At 49.3% G+C, this 23256-nt stretch overlaps 1 protein-coding gene across 1 annotated transcript in view; it reads right to left on the reverse strand.

Moving 5' to 3' along the window:
• The window catches only part of ITGB5 (integrin subunit beta 5), a 110775-nt gene extending 88194 nt beyond the window's left edge, over nucleotides 1-22581 (reverse strand). Inside the window, exons 1-3 of the mRNA XM_061194270.1 lie at nucleotides 22446-22581; nucleotides 13038-13123; nucleotides 2950-3154 (exon numbers count right to left, since the gene is read on the reverse strand). Of these exons, the coding sequence (XP_061050253.1) occupies nucleotides 2950-3154; nucleotides 13038-13123; nucleotides 22446-22515 (361 nt within the window). The 5' untranslated portion in view covers nucleotides 22516-22581. The remainder of the gene's footprint in view (nucleotides 1-2949; nucleotides 3155-13037; nucleotides 13124-22445) is intronic.
• Between the last annotated feature and the right edge of the window lie 675 nt (nucleotides 22582-23256).

Here is a 23256-nt window from a genome sequence, read left to right on the forward strand (position 1 = left end):
TTCTATATTTGAGAAACATGTTCACAAGGTTCTAGACCTCTAGGAATTCAGATTATCATCTGATCTCCTCCTAGTCTTCATCTCTACAGACTGAAACACCCTCACAGCTTGGGTGTGTCTTCACAGGGCAGCCAGCCCCTCCTTCACCTTGACCACCACAGCAAAGGGCTCTCCATCACCGCACCTTCTGCAGGACCAGAGCTGCACACAGCACTCGCATCATGATTTTGTATAAACACAGGATCATGTTTCCCATTTATTTCCAAAACTGGAAACTGAATCATAATGCTCAGCGAGAGATTTGACTATACCAAATAAGGCTGATTTCTTTCTTTAATTGAGTATACGTTGAGCTTCATGCATAAATAAGCATTGTGCATAAACTTCGTGAGATCTTTGAGAACTCTGCCCAAGGAGGGTGCCCTCACTCAAATCACTTCTTTGGGGGCTGTTTTAAAAGCCAGTTGATAAGTCAAAGCAAACAACAGTCTCTCTGCCTTAGAGCCACACCTGAATTCTGATTTTGAAAACTGGAATTGAAACTGTGACATCTCTGATTTTGTGTGACCTCCAACTCTTCCCTAAATTAAATCTACCCTAAAGAATAAGGATTTGCCACCATGAAGAATGTTTCTTGGAGAGAGCACCACAGGCTCAGAGTAATTCTAGATGAGCAGTTCCAAAAATAAAAACCTCCCTCGATGATGACCCTCAAACTATAACTCTTCTGGAGGTGTTAATTTTGGTCCTTGTTTCCAAAAATTAAGTGAAAACAGTACACAATAATAAATACATTGTTAGTATATGAAAAATATGAACACATATACAAAGACAGAAGATCTAGTAAGAATGAAAAATAGTGTTAAAGTGAATGACTTTAAGAATTTTCTTGAAGTGACTGTTACACTGTTACGTTAAAAAGGAAAATACACCATTGATGTTAGTCGTAACCATTCTTATCATACACTGTGTTCTGATATATTAATAGTCTACAACAACGCCTACGTCCCCTTCTAGGTCAGAGCCCTTGACCCTGAGCCTGACTCCACGTGGGGAGAGGCATTCATCTTCCCCCCGGAGGACACCACCGGACATTGGCCCACAGAAAGCTTCCTCTTCTCTACCCACTCACACAGCTTTGTAAGGGCTCCCTTCTCTCTCTCAACTTGGAATCTCACTAAACAAAAGGCGAAGTGTCCCCTCCAGTGAGATGACTTGTGAAAACAGTTACTTCAGCTAATCCCAGCACTAATCCCTGGGCCATCCAGCAGTTTATGTTGCTCTATGCCACTTATACCCTTCTTCTGTTTCTTATTTCCAAGGCAATTCAATAAGCAAAATAAAACAGTTCTCAAATACATGGTGACTCAGAGTTCTTTCTAACGACAACAAGAAGAACAGGCAATACTAAGAGCTTAAGACGTACAGGGCTGTGCTAGATCCATTTCTGAGACATGAGAATCTCTATCCAAATCTAGACGTGGCTGACTCCAAAATCTGCATCTTTGGCCATTACTCTTTGAAAACAATAATTAAAAGTTCTTCAAGTGCATTTATACAAAAAGTCTCATTTAAGCCTCTGAATAGGGCTGTGAGCAATGAAGGTGACAAAGACCCTGAGATGCTAAGGAGTAGAGCAGCTTGCCCAGGACCCCCGAGCTAGGAACAGAGCCAGAGCCAGAACCAGAACCTAGGACGGCCAACTAGATCCCTCATCTTTCCACTGACCCAGCCACCCTGAAGTCTAAACAAACCACCTGGAAATAGTTATTGCCAGTGGTTTCCTAGACAATGAGAAAGAAGAAAAGGCTAAAAATCAATGGGATTTGGGAAAAAAGCTGCCTTCTCTCAACAATGTGATACTTTCTAATTTGGCCACATTCACATCCTCCCTTGACATCGCAAGGGACCTAATATGTAGAATACAAAACGACAGAAGTGGTGAGCTAGAAACAACCATGAGTTGTGCAACCACAAAGACTCAATATTGAGTCAGGTTCGCTGCTCTGACTGGGAGCCCTTGAGCACACAGCTCCTCAGGTGTAAAGTTACATCAGCTACCTTCGGGTAGGTCAAGTAATAGGCACAGAGTAGGTGTGCAAAAACTGTCAGCTCCCTTATACCACAATCAACTCCAGGGCTGGCAGAGGCTCCAGGGTCATTAAAAAAAAAAAAAAAAAATCTCTACTCTGCAAGTTCGTCCCTTCAGAACGCCACTGATTCAAATGGAATTTGCTGACAGGAAAAAATACTTTCTCCTGGCAGTAGCACGTTCCCTGAGAAACTTGCATTAACTAGGGAGTAAACATACCAGCATCCTCCCACGAAAAACAAGAACATTATTCACAGTAGTCAAAAGGTGGAAACAATCCAAGAGTCCATCGATGGGTGAATGGATAAACAAAATGTGTCTATACGTACAATGGAGGATTATTCACCTTGAAAAGGAAGGAAATTCTGACACGTGCTACATCATGGATGAACCTGGAGGATGCTACACTAAGTGAAATAAGCCAGTCACAAATGGACAAATATATATGTGAGTCCACTTCTATGAGGTACCTGGAGTAATCAAATTCACAGAGACAGAAAGTGGAAGGGTGGTTGCCAGGGGCTGGTGGGGGAGGGAGTGAAGGGTTAGTGTTTAATTGGTACAGAGATTCAGTTTGGGATAACAAAAAAGTTCTGGAAATGGAGAGTGGTGATGGTTAGACAACATTGTGAGTATACTTAATGCCACTGAACTACACACTCAGAAATGGTTAAAATGGTAATAAACTGTACGTTACATACGTTTCACAATTTTTTTAAAATAGCAAAGATACTCTGATCATCCACAAAGGCCTTGGACTCTGCTTCCTGGGGTCTGGGCCACACCTCACCATTGCCCCCTCCCTGCCCGGCTCATCTTTCCACCATCCTGAACAGGTCCACCCCAAGGGCACTCACCGGGCCGCAGGTTCACCGTGACCTCCTGCGGCGTCATCTGGATGACGTCTGACCCCGCGGGGCTGGAGCCCTTGCTGCTGAGAGGCAGGCTCCGCAGGACCTGGGTGCTGCTGACCGGACTCTCAAACTCGCCGCCACAGCCGTTCCTGACCAGGTTTGCCTTCAAGTCGCACCGGGAGGTGACCGACCGCAGGCTGCCAAAGTCCTGGAGGTACGGAAACAGGGGAAGAGGGCAGGAGGCGGTCAGAGCGGCTCCAGGACACCTCAGGCTCTAGACTCATCACCACCCTGCGACCTTAGACCCTCTACATTCCACTTCCTAAAAGCGGACAAAACAATAACTCTCCCAAGTGCCTCACCAAGCATCATGAGGGTTAAGTGAGGTGTCGGATGTGAAAGCATTTTGTAAGCTGTAAACATGCACAGTAAAAATGTTTGGTCTCGTCATTTTAATGGTCAAAAATGCTCCTTTAAAAAATGTGCCTGTCTACATGATAAGCAGGAGAAAATAACTGATATGGTCAAAAGTTGCATAACTAAAAATTTTTGAAAGATACCATACAAGTGGCCAAGTAGTCATCACTCAGACAATCAAGAGTTAACTTCTGAGCTGTTCCCTCATCTACCATGCAGGCACAACCGTTCTGGAGAGCAATGCGGTTCCTTTTGACCCCTCGGTCGCCTCCTAGGAATTTACCACAAGAAAATTATCAAAAGGAAAGCAAAACTCTATAAGATATATACTGCATGTTCTTCAGAATAGCACAATCATAAACTTGAAGCCAAAATCCCTAAACCAGAAGAAAAATATGGTATATCACCTCAATAGATGATACAGCCATCACAGATAATTATGAAGACTAAGCAGAAATTTCAAAACATTTATATTAAGAAAAAAAAATCAGAAAATAGAATGGTATATGCATTAGGATGCCAAAGAAAAATTAAAAATTAAGATAGTTGAGGTGTTAGGGGAGAGGGAATAAAATGATATTTTTCTTTTTCTCTTTATTGTTGTTTAAACAATAAAGCCACACTGATAAGAAAAATCTTTCTTTTCTTCAGTTGGATTTAGAAGGCTGTGCATCAGGATGACCCACCCTAGTTTGGGGCACTAGGAGTTTGGGCCATTTACTTTAAAATGAAATTATCTACTTTGTTATCAAGTAGGATACCTGTAAGCAGTGATCATTTTCCAGTAAGGGGGTTTTCAATGGCAAAGCAAACCCATTCATTGCTGGATGTAGAAAAGAAGATCCCCTCCTCCAGCTGGTTGGACTGGAGTAATGGCTGGAGGAGTGAGATGCTCTCTCTTCCTCCCGCCACTGTAAACACTTTGCCAAAGAGCCTCAGATGAGTCAAGAGTCCGCTGACCGCAGAGGGACTCCCCTCCCCCTTCATCATGGTCTAGGATGCCCCAAGACCAGTCAGTGCCCACTGGGGCCTTTGCAAGATTCAAGACCAAGAAGTCAAGAAGACTTTGCAGTATTTTTAAGTAAGTAAAACCAGATGTGTTGTTCTGGGCCTCTGTGATTTTGGTTTTTCGTTTGCTTACAACTGAATGTTTTTGTTGTTTTTTTTAATTTTGTCTATTGAACTCTTGACATGACGGGAGATCTTGCATGTCAACAACCTCGGGACTGCACTGTAAATATAAATGGCTCCACAGACACTTGTGGAACAGGGTGAGAACAATGATTATTCTAGAAATTACAAGATTCCGAAGCTGAGGTTTCTAAACTGGGTTCTGAACAGTCTAGCTTGGCTCTGATGAAGCAGTAAAAACCTCCCAGGGATAGGGGAAAGGAGAGGTAACTTCTGGAGGGCCTTACAGGTATGGGACTGCTGTCTTGAGCTGTGTGAAGCACAGGGTGAATTAGCTGTCCAGAGCTGAAAGGGCTTAGGGGTTCGCCTGCTCAGAGCTTACGTGGCTAGAGAATTTCTGAACTTCTTGCCAGCATGCTGGGCCTTGCTGCCAGCTCCTCCAATTCCAAGGAGCTGGTTGTCCTCCACCCAGTTCTGATTGTCAAAGTGCACCTGTCTTGACCAGACCACTGCACATCCCCTCCTCCCCCCGCCACCAGGCTGGTGAGGAAAGCATCTTCAGTCTCCCAGGAGCGATGGAAACCCCTAACTGCCCTCCCCTTGGTCTGAAGCAGCCTGCACTCCGGAATAGACTAGGTCACAGAGCCAATCTGTTTCACCCCAAGCAGAAGGCAGCTACATGATTCCTCACCACAGCCTCAGCCATTCACGTCATCAAAATCATTCCCTAATGCCTGGACACTGTCACCAGCAATGAACTTCGTCCAAGCTTCCCAGGCAATCTGCTCAAAGGCCGTTTCTGATAGACAGTACCAGTCCCTGAGGGAGGACTTGTACAGGGCCACCTGCTGCTCCGGGAAGATGTACCTGCTGGGCTCCTCAGGAGACTTTAAGTCCAGGACATGCTTCCCAAACCTGAAGAACTGAGAGGCAGCCACGGAGTGCCAATTACAACCTTCTTTGTGTAGCTGGCTTTCCTGATTGTGCTCTGGGGCTTCTTTATTCTCTAGAATGTTAGGAGCAAAGCCCTCTTCATGCCCCTCATTGGTAACAGCTCTCCCTTCGTTCTCCTTAGTAACATTCTTCAAGGTGGTGGCAAACCTCCACTCCAATGCACGTGGCTTCCGTGAAGTTTGCTGCACCAGCAGGAAAGACCGTGAACTCCTGTCACCCAGCTGCCAGCACGAGAACCACCACTGAGAACATTAAGACTGCCAGTTGCAGGATGACTTCAGAAGTGCGTACCACGTCAGCAACGTGACAGTACAGGGGGCCCACACCTCAGCAGCTCCAGCGTCACAGGCAGCAAGGGACAGCCTACTATGGCACTCATACCAAACTCAGACTTGGCCTCAGGGCCATCCATTTCTATCAGGTTTGTCAACCTTCTCCTGTTTCACAGAGTTCAGTTTCTTGCTACTTGGGGAAGCCCCAGTTGTTTCACTGATGTGCTTGAGAACCTTTGAGACACCTTTATATATTGAGTCCTGTCACTGTCCCAGACCTTTAGGGCCTCAAAGACACTGGCTGAGACACCTCTGGGCATGGCAAGTCTGGAGAACCTTCTGAGAGTAAGGCAGCTATCTCGACATCAATCAAGGATGCCCACAATAGATGAAGGTCTCTCCGGCATGCAGTCTGAAAATAGCCATGACTGACTTCTAGCATAGGCTCTTGCTGCCCAAGAAAGGGACAGAGAACACTGCAGACCCAGCAGGGAATGGTAACCCCACCAGCCCAAGAGCTTTTCCTCTATTCCCCTCCTCTAGCTCCTCTCTAGATATTTTAATTTTGAATAAGGATGGATGCATATTTAAAGAGAGGAAACCAAAACCACAAAGACCAGGGGCATATATTGTGATGGTTATGACCGTCCAGGTACACACATGTTATAAATAAAGACAATGCCTCAATACCACCATTTCCAAGCTTCGAATTCAGTGACTGCAGATGCCCCAAATTATAAACCCTTGGAGGAAAGGAAGACTCGTGATTAAGAAAATCCTCCTCACATGAGTGACATCCTGAAGTCTGATATGCTAAGAGCCTATAGATACCAGGGACCTGACACCTGACCCTCTGCCAGGTGTTGGAACACAGCAAGTTCCAGGGGGAAGTGACCTTGGATGCATCACCTGGTGCCAGCCCCTCACTTCTACAGATGAGGAATCAGAAGCCCACATGCCTAAGTTCATGCATATGTTCACCTGAGAAGTTTAAGTTCCTCCGGCCTCAGCTTTCTGGACATAAGCTCAGTGTTCTTTGCATCATCTGCCTCCCTTCTCAGCCAAGGTCACTGCTGAATTCCAGAGCGGGAAACTAACTCTGGGCCCCCAAACTCCATCCCTCTGAATTTAGTATTTCCTTGCTGCCCCAGGTGTTGAGCTCTTCCTGCCACCTATCAAACTTGGAGGATAAATATCCACTTGATGCAGAAAAACAGGTATGAGTCTTCATCTCAACACAGAAAAATGGAAACTACTTTCCGGATGGGCTCTCATGGGGCAGCTCAAATGCTCACAGGTGCTTACAGCTCTGTGCCAGAAGAGGTTTCAGTTCGTGAAGGAAGCGTCTGTCCATGGTCTCCAGAAACACCGTCATGAACCCTCCAAATGGCTCACGAGGGAAGGGTAACTACATGACAGGCAAATTACCAAGAGAAGCAACAGAATGCACACGGGAACTTGAAATACCTTTCAGGGCTTTTAGTCACGAAGCAGTAATAATACAAGAAAGAAAAGGGAGGCGTTCCAAATTTAGATGGCTTTTACTTTGTTCTAACACTGGCGCTCGGAGTTGTTACAACCTGGCCCTCTCTGCTCCCTCCATCGCCTGTTACACGGAGGATATAATGAGGTCTACTGTTCGCTGTACACTTAACTCCCCTACGTTCTGTTAATAAAAAACCTCCCTCCTGCACCCAAGGCCAGCGCTCAGCGGGCTCTCTGCTGTCCGGCACCGTGGCCAGGGCACTCAGCTTGTCTGCCTGCGCCACTCTGGTCATCACGTCCTCTGGGCGCCTCGCTGCCTGCTGCGGAAACAAACAGCAGGGTGGAAGAGCTGAGAAACTGCAGGCCTGGGGGCAGAGGAACCCAAGCAGGAAAGGGGGCAGACTGCCGGATCCTGGGATGAGGGGGAAGAAGTCGCAAACTGGTGAACAGGCAGAGAGCCGGGCAGAGGCACGGAGCCGGCTGCTTTCTGCGGTTCGGCCCTGGCTTGATGGAGCCCCCGTGGATTAGGGGGCGGGGGAGGGGAGCAGAAGGTTAAGGGATGACAAACTGAACTCTGTGCACCATCAACACACCCCCACGTGGCCTGCCTGCCTGGGGGATGGGGAAATCCCTGTCAGCTTCCGCTCGGCTCACTTAATGCACTGGACAAATGTTCATGAAGCACCTGCAATAGGCCGAGATGCTTCCTTTCAGGACCGCAAAGAGATGTTCTCTCATAGATCTGTATTTTATTGTGAGCTAGGGCGGACGCTTATGTTTTTCATTCCTTCCCAGCTCAAAGGAGACTACAGGTCATGGCCCCTCCCTCTCCTTTCCCCACCACGGTAATCTCCCAGAAGGCCCAGGCGGCCGGTCTTGCTTCCCAGCCTCTACTCTGTCTCCTTCCTCACGTTCCCGCCTCCAGTCCTAGTGACCCCTTCATGCCTCCTCTCCACGTCCACCTCCAAGGCAAAGACCCTTCCCCGCGGCCCAGGTTCCCCGTCTCCTCCCACGTCTGCCCCTACATCCACCATCCAAGCGCCCCAGGCCTCCCTGTTCTCGTCCCATGGGATTCCACACAGTGGCCATGCCTGCCTGGTCCTTCTCCCTCTGGTTTCACAGCAGCCTGGACCGCTCACGGCAACATGGCCTCAGGCTGGCTCACTTTCACACCCCGAGAGCCTCCCTCACCCCCAACCCTGAGTGCCATCGCCCTGCCTCTGCCTCCACCGGGGCTCCCACAACCCTGCTTTCTGTGCGGGGCCGGGGGGACCACACGCCAGTCCTTCAGCCCCGCCCACTGCTGCCCAAACCTTGTCCTCTGTCCAGCACGCTGGCCTCCCTGCCCCCGGCACAGGCTGCTGGTCCACAAAGCCCCTTCCCCCTTCCGCCCCAGCACACAGCTAGATTAAGTCTCCCAGCTCCTACTGCATTTAGGCTGAGGGATGGAACTGGTTTTAGGCGAGAAAATGTGAGTGGAAACAACATGGGCTGTCCCGAGGCCTTGCCATAAAAGCATCCACACACATTCTTCCCCGCACACGTCTCTTCACAGCTAGCTGGGTTGTGAAACTTACTCTCTTAGAGCAGAGGTAAATGTCTACTTTTAAAAAATGAAGGACAAAATAGATAATAAGCTGCCGGAGTTTGCTGTATGTTTTACGCCGTGCAGTACAAACAGCACAGGGAGTGTTCAAGCTGGCCGAGAACAGCCCAGGGCTGTGACGAAGGACAGGAGACAGGGGCTGAGCTGTGTGGTAAAGACCAGCAGCAGCCCCTCCACATCCTCGTCTAGGGTAAGGGAGAGTCTGACAACTCTGGTCTTGAAGCCAGAGGGTAAGGTCTAAAGCAAAGGTGCCGGGACTTCCCTGGTGGCACAGTGGTTAAGAATCCGCCTGCTAATGCAAGGGACACGGTTTGAGCCCTGGTCCAGGAAAATCCCACATGCCGCGGAGCAACTAAGGCCGTGCGCCATTACTGAGCCCATGCGCCGCAACTACTGAAGCCTGTGTGCTCTAGGACCCGTGTGCTGCAACTACTGAGCCCGCGTGCTGCAACTACTGAAGCCCACACACCTAGAGCCCGTGCTCCGCAACAAGAGAAACCACCGCAATGAGAAGCCCGCGCACCGCAAGGAAGAGTAGCCCCCGCTCGCCACAACTAGAGAAAGTCTGCATGCAGCAACGAAGACCCAACGCAGCCAAAAATAAATAAAATTTTTTTAAAAATCCCCAAACACATTTTTAAAAAAAAAAAAAAAAAAAGCAGCGGTCCCCAGCCTTTTTGGCACCAGGGACCAGTTTCGTGGAAGACAATTTTTCCATGGAGAGGGGGCGGGGGGGATGGCTCAGGTGGTAATGCGAGCGATGGGAGCAGCAGAAGCTCCGCTTGCTGGCCCGCCGCTCACCTCCTGCAGTGCGGCCCGGTTCCTAATAGGCCACAGCCCAGTACCGGTCCGTGGCCCAGAGCTTGGGGACCCCTTGTCTACAGCCACCAGGGAAAATGAAGCCACAGTTAGAAAATGAAGACAGGAGAGCCAGGTTAACAGGGCCATGCAGCAGACCCAGGCAGACTGAACCAGCATGAAGTGTGGAGACGGGGGGCGGTGAGGGCACTGGCTGACTCAAACGCCACACCTGTGGGAGAATACAGTGATGGGAGGGGGGACTGGGGAGGAGATGGAATTAGGCTACAAGCAGTGTCAAATGCAGAGTAAGACGTCCCCACCCCCACCCCAAATAAATAAGGAAGCCATTGTGGGACCTGGAGCAGCGGGCTCCTGACGGAATGTGTCTGGGGGTTAATCTGTGGTGGTACGCAGCCACAGGGCGGCTGGCGGCGGATCCGGATCGGCGTCCACGGGAACACACTAGTTAGGGACCTGGCCCTCCCTGGCCCTCCACTCGGCACCGCTCCTCCAGCGCACGCACGTCATGTGCTCTTGGCAGAAACCTCACTTCTGTGCTGATGTCCCAGGATTCACTGTTAAGGCACTCGGCCACACTTATCCTGTCTTGCTAAGGGGCAGGGGTTGATCAAAACTATTCCTGAATGCCCCAAACCCAGCTCTCTGGAACACGCTCAGGCCATGGGGAAAGTTCACCTCCCAAGAGGATGGGAAGCCGCATTCCCGTGCAGGCATCACAGGAGGTTCTTCAGCCAAGACTGAGGCTGTAAGCACAGAGGGAACCGAGGTGTGGGCCAGGACAATGATATGCTCCACGAGATAACATCAGTCACTACCAGTATCGGGACGTCAGACTTGGGAAGTACTAGCACAGGAACTGAAGAGACCTAAAGTAGACAATCCAGCCCAGCTTCCTGATCCACTGCCCACATTCCACTAGAAAATATCCGTAGATGACAAGGTTCAGGAGGCTTGGTTACTTAGCAGTCCCATCCACAAGCCCTCTCGTGAACTGATCTCATTTTGTACTCCCAAAATGCTGGAGGGTGAGAACTGTCATCTTCATTTTACATACCAAGAAAGTGACAATAAATCATGGTAAAACTGAGATTTAAACTTTCGTTTTCTAACTCCATGTCTTTTTAGCAGGGCTCTTTTATCAAATATGAATTCCTGCCAGATTCTTGGCCAGACCTGAAGATGAATAAGACAAAGATTCTCGAGGAGGTAATGATTTAATTGGAAGCAGGCATGAAAACAAATGCACAGAGTAAGAGGTTATAAGTGCGACGGAAGGAGGACAGACTACAGGGGAGACAAAGAGGTGGTCATGGCCTGTATGTGCAGACACTTAATAAACAGCCACTCAGTGAAATCCTTTCATCAATCTTACTGAGCAACTACTATGTGCCAGGCACCAGTCAGGGTGTGGGGAATCCAGCAGTGAAGAAAACAGATAAAACCCCTGCCGTAACATTCTGGTGGAGGGAGCTTACATTCTAATTTCAGATGGATGGATGGATGGTTGGACAGATGGATGGATAGATGGTTGGGTGGACAGACAGATGTGTCTGGGGGAAAACCATGAATGTTTTCATGGAGTAGATGAGTCTTGAACTAACTTTTTCTTCTTTTTTTATTTTTGGCTGTGTTGGGTCTTCATTGCTGCACACAGGCATTCTCTAGTTGCAGTGAGCGGGGGCTACTCTTCATTGAGGTGCACAGGCTTCTCAGTGCGGTGGCTTCTCTTGTTGTGGAGCGTGGGCTTCAGTAGTTGTGGCACGCGGGTTCAGTAGTTGTGGCTCATGGGCTCTAGAGCGCAGGCTCAGTAGTTGTGGTGCACGGGCTTGGTTGCTCCGCGGCACGTGGGATCTTCCTGGACCAGGGCTTGAACCCGTGTCCCCTGCATTGGCAGGCAGATTCTGAACCACTGTGCCACCAGGGAAGCCCTTGAACTAACTCTTGAAAACTGAAGACAAGGTGTTGGTCAGGGAAAGGAGGGGAAAGCCAGGAAGGCCCTGCAGGAGAAGCAGCAGCACAGGGAAAACCATGAGGGTGTTTGTTCATCAGTCAGGGCTCTCTGGGGACCTTCGAGTCATTCCCTGGGGCTAAAGTGTTGGCGGCAAGCAAGGGATGAAGGTGGGGAGGCAGGCAGGGGCCACAGAACTTGGATTTGTCATGCAGGTCACAAGGAACCAGTGAACGGTTTTAAAGAAAGTTGAAAACAAAGACAGTACAATTAAGCACAAATACGAGGGGTTCATATGTTGGGAAGGGTCCTCTCTCAAAGTAGCTTGTTTAGTAATCTTACTCTCTACTAGAAAAAATTCTACAATAGTCACATGGAAGAGGCAGTGTAGCCTAGAAGAGAGAGCCTGGGCTCAGAAGTCCAAGAAGCCAGACTTAAACCCTAGCTTTGGAACATGGTGTGGCCTTGAAACAGTCACTTCACCTCTCTGAGACGGAGATTTTCATCAGTAAAACGGGTGTATTGCCACCCACCTGACAGAGCTGTCGTGCGAATTAGAGATACGATATATGAAGTGTGTGGCATCTAGTAGGGGGTCCCCACACGATTGTTTTTAGCCATCATAGGCTAAAGGAATCCCTAGACTTCTGGAGCTGCATCATGGCGAAGAGGTCTGGCCTCCCAGGAGCCACCCTTGGTCCTCCTGACAGGCACGCACACTGAATTGCAGAGGCTGAGCCAGCCCAAATGGCGAATCTTGGGTTCTTTTAAAAATAACTTTAGTGGTGCACTAGTGCAAAGAGGGTTTGTACTCCATGGTTCTAACAACAGTTTAGAGAAGTGACCCAGAAATTTCCCCCAAGACAGGAGGGTTAGAAATTGAATATTTCCTGATTAGCCCACCAAGCACTGATATTTGTATTGCTTTACGATAGCAATATGCTTATCACCACCCCAAACTTACATCCCTTCCTATAGGGTTTGAAGAAACAGCAGCCATTGTTTTCAAATAAAATCATTTCACAGATGCCAGTTCATATTATTCATCCTCAGATAAGCCACTCCACAATGACTGGCGTCCACCAACAGGCCACCCACCCAGGCATGTTTTAAATGGTTATGCAACAGACTCACTTCACAAGCTCAGGTCTTTTACCAAATAGCAGAAAACTATACAAGAGTCATAACTGGTTCCCCCACAAAAGGGAAGGAAGACCTTGCTTCCCTAAAACAGGATTAAAACATTCAACACTACCTAGATACCCAACTTATAAAAATGTAGCTTTTCTTTTGTCATCGCCTTGGAGAAAGAGGAAGAGGCAACTCGCAGAATCTGCACACTTTCTGCACAGTCAACTTGTGTGCTGTGGTGCAGCCCACGCCCTCCCCACCCCTCCCCCTCCCCCACCCCTCCCCCACCCCCTCACAGCACTCCTCCCCTCCCCCACCCACATACCTCTTTGGAGCACCAGGCACATTTTGGGTGGATTAGCAGACATTCTTCACACGAGGTGGCACTTCCACTAGTGCATATGTTGAGACCTTCAAAGAAAGATAAAGATGCACCAATTAGTTTCTGGCTGTAATCTCTATTAATGAGGCTTTTGAATGGGGCAGGAGGAGGAGTCACTTCCTTTATTTTTTAACAGGGGACCTCCGTGAGGCTGAGGAGTACAAGTCCCCTGTGCTAACTGCAGGTCACTGGCCAAAGCTAAACACTGACAGTTTTTGAAGCACCCACCACGTGCACACCTGTGTTAGCAACTCCCATTCCTTCTGCTGCACCCACTTAGATTCCCACCGCCTTCTCCCGTAGCACAGCAGGTCCTGCCTCATTGAGGGGGAACAGGCCCCTTTACACTTAGTCCAGCCAAAATGACAAAAATAGTACAAAAAGGAAAGAAAAAAAAAAAAAAACTGATCGATCTTCTTCAGGCATAAGAAAATCCTAAATCAGGTACTGTCACACCAAATCCACAGTGTACCAAAAGAAGCCAGCACAGCCCTTAAAGAAGAATACATCCCAGGAATACAATGTCAGCTTAGGATATGGGAAATCCATTAATTCAATATATCTACTAGTAGGTCAAGTAAGAAAAAAGCATATCACCTCAGGAGGTAATAAAAAGGCATTTGATCAAATTCAAAATCCATCCCTGATTTTTAAATAAAATCAGAAACTAAGATTAGAAGGAAACTTCTTTATTGCTATAAAAGTCACTTATTTCAAGCCCAGGCCAGTACCTCCTCCACCCCCTGTCCCTGTGCCATTCATCTGGGGAGGGGCCTCCCGAGGCAGGCTCAACTGTGGTACTGAGGTTAAAGCCCTTGTCCCCTCTCCTCCCCCACCTCCCTACCTCACTCTATCCCCCCTCCAGCTCCTACCCCAACAGCAAAGACATTCTTTGTGAAACTTAGCATCCAGTTCTTTTTCTTCCTTTCTGAAACATCCCCAACAGATTTCTTTTGACCAAGAGCAGAAGTGGTTGGTTTTTCTCTGAATAGAGATAATTTTATTTGGTCCTCACAGCACTAACAGACCCACTGGTCTCTTCTGGTTATTGCCTAGGGGCACAGCAGACAAATAGAAGAAAGAAAAACCCAGGGCCACCAGCCCTAGGAAGAAGGGCTCAGACCATAAAGGGGAAAAAAAGAGTCAACGAGATTAACAAGAGAGAGTAGAGGAGAAAACACCGGGAGGTGGAGACTATTCCCTAGCTCCACAAAACAACATAATATTGGTTGTAAGACATCTTAAAACTGTAACATTTCCCTAATTTGCTAATTTTAACTCTCTGCTTCTTCTTTGTCACTAGCAGTGAAAAGCCACAGAAATTGGGTGACGCAGGAAGCTGCACTGTGTCACCCCACACTAGAGGGAACAAATACCATTTGGGATAAGAAAGGCAGCTGGGATGGAACCCGAGGTGCTAGGAAGAAAGGCAGGGCAGCTTTGGGAGCCCACAGAGGGCGAGAATGATGGTTTTCCCCAGCCAGACCCCAACCTGAACCCTCCCCACCAGCCATCGCCCTGTTGGGACCCCTGCCTCATACCCCTGGAGCTGGGGGACCACAATCTCACTGCCAGGCCTACAGCAGGACCTCCTGGGTGCAGTGCTGGACTCAGAACACATTTTCCAGGAGAAACAAGCTGGGACCAACCACCGTGCACACCTCATTTCAGAAGGAAGAGTCCTTTCCAGGTCCCAAACGCTCACCAAGGAGGTCTTAGAATCCAGCCCATGGGGAAGTTGGGCTTGCCTGCCTCCTGCCTGCCTTGACAACCTCCTTTCTCATTTTAAAATGAATCCACTCACTTGGAGACTTTCAGATAGGAACTTTTTTTTTTTAAATTGAAGGCAAGCTTTTTTTTTTTTTTTTAATTTATTTTATTTATTTATTTATGGCTGTGTTGAGTCCTCGTTTCTGTGTGAGGGCTTTCTCTAGTTGTGGCAAGCGGGGGCCACTCTTCATCGTGGTGCGCGGGCCGCGGCTTCACTTGTTGCGGACCACAGGCTCCAGACGCGCAGGCTCAGTAACTGTGGCTCACGGGCCCAGCCGCTCTGCGGCATGCGGGATCCTCCCAGACCAGGGCTCAAACCCGTGTCCCCTGCATTGGCAGGCAGACTCTCAACCACTGCACCACCAGGGAAGCCCCAGATAGGAACTTTTTAAAACACCTTTTAAAAAATGCCATTTGCAGCAACATGGATGGTCCTAGAGATTGTCATACTGAGTAAAGTAAGTCAGACAGAGAAAGACAAATATCATATGATATCGCTTATATATGGAATCTAAAAAAAGGCTACAAATGAACTTATCTACAAAACAGAAATAGAGTTACAGATGTAGAAAATAAACTTATAGTTACCGAGGGATAAGGGGGGAGGGGAGGGATAATAAATAAATAAATAAATAAATAAAATAAAACATAATAAAATAAAAAAGCCTTTTAAAAAAGAGAATGATGGCAGGAAAAGTTTCAAAATGCCAGTTCCATGTTTTGGTCAAATCTCCTTACCTGAATCACTTTGCTGTACAGCAGAAATAAACACACATTGTAAATCAACTATACTTCAATTAAAAAAAAAAAAAATTCCCCAGAATACTTAGCTTGAAGTATTGACATTAAATAAATAGATGTGGATAACTGAAAAAAAAAAAAAAAATCTCCTTACCTGTCAGAAACCACTACCTGAGGGGGTGAAAAAAATCAAAACTAGAATGAAAGTGACTTTTCTCCTGCTCTCCTCAACCTTATCAAGTACACACTCAGGCTCTTGTGGCATGTCATTTGCTTTGATGTATAAAATCATTTCTATAAAAATAATGGAATTGCAGAACCTTGGAGCTAGAAATGCTTTAGCATGAGCTCGTCAAGTCACCTCATTTTACAGTTGAAAACATGAGAAAACAAGAGCGACTTGAAAGAAGGAGCCCAGTCTACAAGTAAGAGGGCAGAAGGGGCACTGGCCAGCAAGTGCCCACATAGGGTACCTGCCTGGGGATCCCTGCACCATCCCAGACGCAGGCCATGTGACCAGTGAGCTCCAGGGTCCTCCGGAGGAGAGAAGTCCAACAGGCCCTCAGTCAGAAAGGAACTTGAGATTGGATGTCTCATTTATGTCTCTGCCCTAATCAACATAAATTCACAAACACCACTTTCTAAATACCAGGGCCTAATCACTGAGCTCTGGGACCTTGGGTCGGGGGTCTCGGGTTCACAGCATTAAGGGCTCCTCCGTTCTGACCCATATCAGACTGGGCTCTGGTCTTCTGCTTTGTCAGCCTGAAAGACCTTGGACATAATCCTGAAGATGCTCCAAGGATGTGACAAGCATCTGGTATGAAAACATACTGAACAACTGTAAAATATTTGTCATCCTTAATTGTTTCTGTTACTCTTACATATTCACATGCAATAGTAAAGTAGTTTCCCTGCACTCAAAATGATTCCTCTAAAATCACACTGCTATAATTTGTAATAACTGCAAATGGAAAGTAACCTTTAAAAATCGTATAAAAATTAAAAATTTATTTTAAATATAAAAATAAAATTAGGCTGCTGTTGGGACACATTAAAATTCAAGAAACCCTGTTCTAAGCATGTCCCAAATGCCAAGCACTGGACTAGGGGATGCTAGAGATACAGAGATGAATGGCCCAGGCCTTGCTCCCCAGGAGCTCACAGTCTGCCAGGGACCAGGTAGCAGCCAGGAACTCAGGGAACCAGAAGCATAGACTGTGTGCTGATATGAGCCACAGTGCCAGCCTCACTCCCTCTGGCATCTCTCCTCTTTCCACCTATTACTATTTCAGTAAGCTTGGATTTGGCTGGATGAGTCACTTGGCACCAATAGCATTTTGAAAGGAAGGAAGCAATGAAAAAAACGTTAAACAGCTGCAGTTCACAAATGTCAGAGTGTTGTGTCTAGGTCATGGTAATAGGTGCTAGCGGCCCAGACAGTGGCCACAACTTTTCTTGGTTACTGTTTGCACAGTGACCATTCCAGCTCAACATCAACTGCCTGCAGTCCTTAATGTCTCTGAAGCCGGGGGTTTACTGCAAACCATCATCTGAAAACACGCTCTCCTTCCAAAACTCATTGACTCATCCTTGCCTGTCATCAATCATATCCAGGCAGCCGCCATGTCCGGCCGATCCTTCCTTCAAGATGCATGAAATGTTTCTCCTAATCCAACCGTTCCTGCCTGCACCCTCCTCCAGCCAGGTGAGAGAAACACAATCCCGAATTACATTTTACTCATTGTTTTCCAAGACAACAGAAAATAAAAACATTTCATCATTCTTGTTCGGGGTACGGGGGGTAGTGGTAAGGCACTGGAGTGCCTCTCCCCATGCCCTGAACCACAATCCCCACGTGTGACAAAGTCTTTCCAGTGCTGATTCTAGCAATTAAAGAGTCATCAGTCTAAAGATGTTACCATGAAGTGTAAATACGCCCTAGGAAGGATCTGTCTTGTTTATATCTTTACTGCCTTTCTGAACAGCAGACATCTGCAAAACACGCGACAACGTCAGCTTTACAGATATGACTTGTTTTTTTAAAACACCAATTCAAACACTAGAATACTACGTGGCTTTAAAAAAGAATGTGCATGCTCCCTATTCCCTGCATACTGATATGAAGCTCACTCTGATATACTTATCGCTAAGTTAACATAAAAGGCAAGGTACAGAACAGTGTGTTTAGTGCTGCGTTTCAATAAAACTGGGGGAGGGAGATTTGTAATAAATGTACAGAAAACACTATGGATCCATAAGAAACTGACAGGGATGGTCTGAGCAGGCAAGGGGGTCGGGGCAATGTCCCAGACTAACAGGTAACAAGAATGGAAGAGAGATCTCTCACCCTACACTTGTTATGCTTTAAAAAAGTATGTGAATATATTACCTATTCAAAAATTTATTTTTAAAAACACAACTGGGGACTTCCCTGGTGGCACAGTGGTTAAGAATCTGCCTTCCAATGCAGGGGATGTGGATTCGATCCCTGGTCAGGGAGCTAGATCCCACATGCCGCAACTAAGGAGCCCTGGATTTTAGTTAATAATAACATATTGATGTGGTTCATTAATTGTAACAAATATGCCATATGAATGCAAGATGTAAATAACAGGCAAAACTGGAAGTGGGGCATATGGGAACTCTCTATACTACCTTCTCAATTGTTCTGTAACTAAAATTGTTTTACATGTTTAGAAAGTTGAGGTTTTTGTTTTTAAGGTCATTGAAACCATGGTAGGAGTGGCCGGGCGGGGAGGACTCAACTGAGTACCAATCATTGTGTCCGTATCAGGGACCTAAAGGTAAGTGAGACCCGGCAATTCACCACGTAGCAGATGAGGCAGCCCCCAGTCTCTTTAACAGACAGAATATGCTATGAGAGCAAGGGAAGGAGAGGCCAACTCTGCTCCACCCGAGGGATGCAGACAAGGCTTCACAGAGGACGGGACATTTGGGCTGGAGTCATGGGTTGAGGAAAGGATATCCTGGCACGAAAGATCCAAGTACTTGTTCTGTCACTTATTGGCTACAAGTCATTTAACCTTTCCTGGCCTCAGCATCTTCCTGCAAACAATTCCAGGGGTGGACTAAATGGCCTCTATCATAGATTCCAGCTCAAAAAATCTTGACACACTCAAATGAGTTCTCTCCCTCGCACGATGATGTTTCCTCCTAATAAGTTACATGCATACTCCCTGACCTCAAAGCTAGTTGTAGAAGGAGGCAAGGAGGTGTGGATGGGACACTCCGCCTCCAACACACACACACACAGTACCAAGACTCGTGTTCATCCATTCATTCAACAAGTATGAGTCAGGCACTGTTCTAGGCACAGAGGATACAGTGTCAAAGACAACGGACAAAACTCCCTGCCCTCACGGAGCTTACGTCCTGGTGAGGGGCAGAATGCTCAGAAGAGAAGATGGACAATAAGCCAGATACGGAAGTACATTAGATGGTGATACGTGCCAGGGAGAAAACTCAAGGAAGGCAAGGAGACAGGAAGAATGTGGGGCAGGAGGCTGCAGCTCTGGCTGAGCTGGAGACACTGAGAAAAGGCTGGCGAGGGGCGGCGGGGGGGGGGGGGGGGGGGCGGCCCACCGTGCAGAGATCTGCAGGGAGAGCATTCCAGGCAGAGGGAAGGCCTGCAGCTGAGCTCAAAGACAACGAGGCCCTCGGTGCTGGACTGAAGTGCATGAGGGGAAGTGGTGAGAGGCACGGGGGGCAGGGGGCGTTCATGGAGAGCCTGGCAGGACTTCCGGAAGCCACTAGAGGGTTTGAAGCAGAGCGACACGATCTAACTTCAGTTTTAACAGGATCACTCTGAGCGAGAGTTGAGAATAACTGTCCAAGAGACAAGCAACCATCTTTGAAAAACTCTGGGTGGCGGGGGGAGGGAACTAGCCTGGAGGTGGGGAGGGGCACTCTACAGCCCTGCCTCAAGCATCCATCACAGGGCAGGTGTCAAGGCCTGTCTGGGAGCAAACTTTTCACCATGTGGCCCAGGAATCAAACCCTGCATTCAATAGAAGCAGCAGCCTCACAAACAAATGGGCACCTATAAATAAAGTGTTCCTTTACATTTATAAAGGCCATTAATCCCATTCCAACTAGAAAGAAAGAGAACACACCACAGCCCTCCGCCCCGGCCAACTGAAAATACCTGTGAAGCGACCCCACCCCATTAACACAGCTGCACACCGCCACGTGAAAGGGGCACTATCATTTAAGTACTGCGTAATCGTCCCACACGATGTTAAAACTTCTCAGAATGTTTCCATGAGCTGGCTGGAGGAGAAAAAGTAGTTACCAGGGTAGGCAGGCACAAAGGGCCTTCTGCCAACTACTTAGATATTTTAATTCTCCGTTGCCTCAGTAGCTACATAAGCATGGAGAACAAGCAGGAGAGGAATACTAATTAGAGCTAATTAGGCCCTGCCCTCTTCTGCCTCAATCCCCTTTATTGAAAGTCCCCCTAATTCAAGGATGATGGCACTAAAGTGTAAATACCTAGGGTAAACAGCAGCCGACACACCAAACCCCCTGTTTGCATTTCTGAACCTTTGCCTGGTTACCTGAGGAGGGCTGCAAACCCAAGGCCAAATTCCAACAGCCCCAGCATAGACCACGGAATCATGGGGGGAGGGAGTGCTGCCAACAGGAGTGCAGTAAATAGGATAAAGGGCTCTCCTAGGATTTCGAGCATTCTAACGTGCAGGACATTCACCAGAAGAACATTTGATTTTTTTCCTTTTAATAAACAATGATAGCAAACATGACTCCAGTTCCGCAGCCCGATCAATGCCACACTCCTCCCTCCTTCTTAGTAGAGATCAACGGCCTCACCCCAGAGAAACCCTTCCCTGGTTATGCGGGAAGACCATATCTTCGGGTCCTGTCTGGAGGCCCTCGGCAAGGGGATAATAAGGAGAGCAGATAACCCTGGGATGGGGGTTGTCAGCCTGCCAGGGACTTGTTTGAAGTGAGCCCCCTTAAATTAGAAGTCTGTTTCCTGCTGGATTAAACACACAGATGAAAGATGTATACAAACTTTGAAAAACAGAAATCACAACGCAAATGGAAAATAATGTATTGAAAGAATTATTTGCAACTGGAAGTATTTAAGGTTTTACTAAAATCAGAATGTCAAACTGTAAGGAAACTAAGAAGTCATCTCCTTCAGCAGTTCCCAAACTTTTGGATTTCACAGATCATTAGGATCATTATGATTTAAAAAGAAAACAAAAAGAGAAGGTAAAATGTATATAGGATTGCCAGATTTTTTCTTTTGCTCAAAATGAAAACCTACTCTCTATTATCATTACAAATTATTAAAAGAAGTTTTCCCACCAAAAATAAAAAAGACATAATTTCAAATTAAAGGACAGTCCTTGGGAAGCAGGGGGCTGTTGGCAATGATATACTCCTGTGTGTGACACAGGATACATCCTTCTCTTTGCCTTTCCCTGGGGACCCAGGAAAACATCAGCAATGGGCACTGGTTGCCAGATGGGTGTTTGGAAACCGGTGATCTACCCCAAGCTCTGGAGTGAAAAAAGAAACCTGCTACAGTAATAAGTTTGAATTAGGCCCTGAAGAAAGTTTTTGTTTGCCCAGACCTCTCCTCTCTCTCAGACAGAAACCTCCACTGCCTTCATGTAAATGAGACACGGCAGGGGACAGTCCTTCCCTCCCTCGCAGCCAGACATTTGCTTCACGAGAGCAATCAAGAATCTTGGGCTTGAAAGTGAATTGAGCACCCCAACACAATTATCTCCTACGAGAAAGGAGAAAGTTTGGAGCTTCCTGCTTTTAGGGGGGGGAAGGGATGGCGGTAGCTCATCTGCCTGGCAGCCCCAGCGCCCAACAGAGCATCCCTCCGCTGCGGCCTCCCAACTGCCACATCCAGCCCCCTCCCAACTCCGAAAACTTAAAGCAGGTAACGGAGGGCTCCTCACGCAGCCGCCGGCCCAAGGCAGTATCACGCGACTGCACACCCCCTGCCCTCCGTTCCAGAATCAATCCTCCAGAATTAAGGGAGTGTGCTGCACGGGGTGTTTGTAAACTCCGGGATAAAGCCAGGCAGAAGGAATCAGATCGGGAGGTTCCAGCTGGGGCTTGGTTCCCAGCTAGAACTTGGTTCCCAGGTGGGACTGTGGTTTGGGACGCGGGTCTCCCCTCGGGTATGCGAGGGCTTGGGGGAGGAAAGAGGGGGTTACATCTTTAAAGGAAGGCGGCTGGCCTAGGCGCGGTGAAACTCTAGGATTCGCTACGAGGGCCTGAACACCCGCGCTTCCAGGAGACTAGCCCCCTCGGGAGTAGCCCTGGCCCCCACGCTTTGGCTCCAGCGAAGACTCCGGGTCACGCGCCTCCAGCTGCCCTTCGTCTCCCCGGGACCAGGGTACCGGCGGCATCACTCGGCGCCTCCCAGCAGCCAGGCCGCCCCCGGCCGGCCACAAGGGCCGCTTTGTGCCGGGAGTACAGAGCTCCGATCCCGACGCGGGGCTGGCGGCGGCCCTCCCCGCGCAATGGGCGCGGGCGCTCGCGGGCTGGGTCAGCAGACGGGCAGGGCTGTTTACACAGGAAGGCTCCTCCTCGCCCGGGAGGGGACCGGAGGCCGACGACAGCCCTGCGGGGCTGCGGCGGGCCGCGCGCGGGGTGGCGCCCGCAGTTCGGAAGCCCCCCACCGGGCCGTCCCCAGCGGCTCGCCACCTGGGAGTGCCCCGAGGATGCCTCCCACCTTCAGACAACGGCCCGGGGCCCTGCCCCTCCGAGACGCCAAGGGCGGCTCCGTACGCCACAAAGTTTCTTTGCACCGCCAGCGGCACGGCTTACCTGGGAGCCCGGGCACGAGCGCGCAGAGCCCGAGGAGGCAGGCGTACAGGGGCGCGGGGGCCCGCGGCATGGTGGGGCGCCCGGCTCAGCTGCGGCGCGGGCGGCGGACTCCGCGGGGGCGTGCGGCCGGGGCGCGGGGGCGGGGGGCCGGGGGCCGCGGCCTGGCGGGAGGCGGGGGCGGCTGCGCTGGCCCGCGCCCCGCCGCCACCATCCCTCCCGCAGCGCTTGCCGCCGAGTCCCGGGGCCGCCGCTGCGCCGGCTCCCCGGCCGGGACGCCCGGGGTGTCGCCGCTCGGGACGGTCCCGGCGGGCGGCTCTGTGCAGGAAGGACTCCGGCTCTGTGCAGGGAGGACTCCGGCTCCGGGACGCACCGCAGGCTGAGGCTCCCCCGCGCGCCGGTACACTGTGCCCGGTCGCCTCCGCCCCTTCCCTTTTCTTCCTCCCTCCGGCCCGCGGGGCTCCACTTTCCTCCTCTCCTTACTCCTCCCCTTCTCTCCCCGTCCCGGCCCCCGCCCGGCTGCCACAAGGTCAGTTTACGGCGAGGCGGGGCGGGCCGAGCTCCGCCCCTCCCGGGGACCGGCCGGCACGGAAGGCCGAGGGCATCCAGGTGGAAGTTGCTTCCGGCGCACCTGGCGGCCAGGGCAGGGGTCGAAATCCTGGGGTAGCGGCTGGCCTGGCTTCCCTAGCAGCTGGGGGCTACGGGAAGGGGGAGGGGCACGCTGCACGGGCGAGCCGAGATTATACTTGGGGTTGCTGGATTTAAGGAGAGAGAGCGGGTCCGGGTCGGGGAGCGGGGAATCGTGCCGTGGCAG

This window comes from Eubalaena glacialis, chromosome 6, assembly GCF_028564815.1.
Source record: "Eubalaena glacialis isolate mEubGla1 chromosome 6, mEubGla1.1.hap2.+ XY, whole genome shotgun sequence".
Classification (NCBI taxonomy): Eukaryota; Metazoa; Chordata; class Mammalia; order Artiodactyla; family Balaenidae; genus Eubalaena; species Eubalaena glacialis.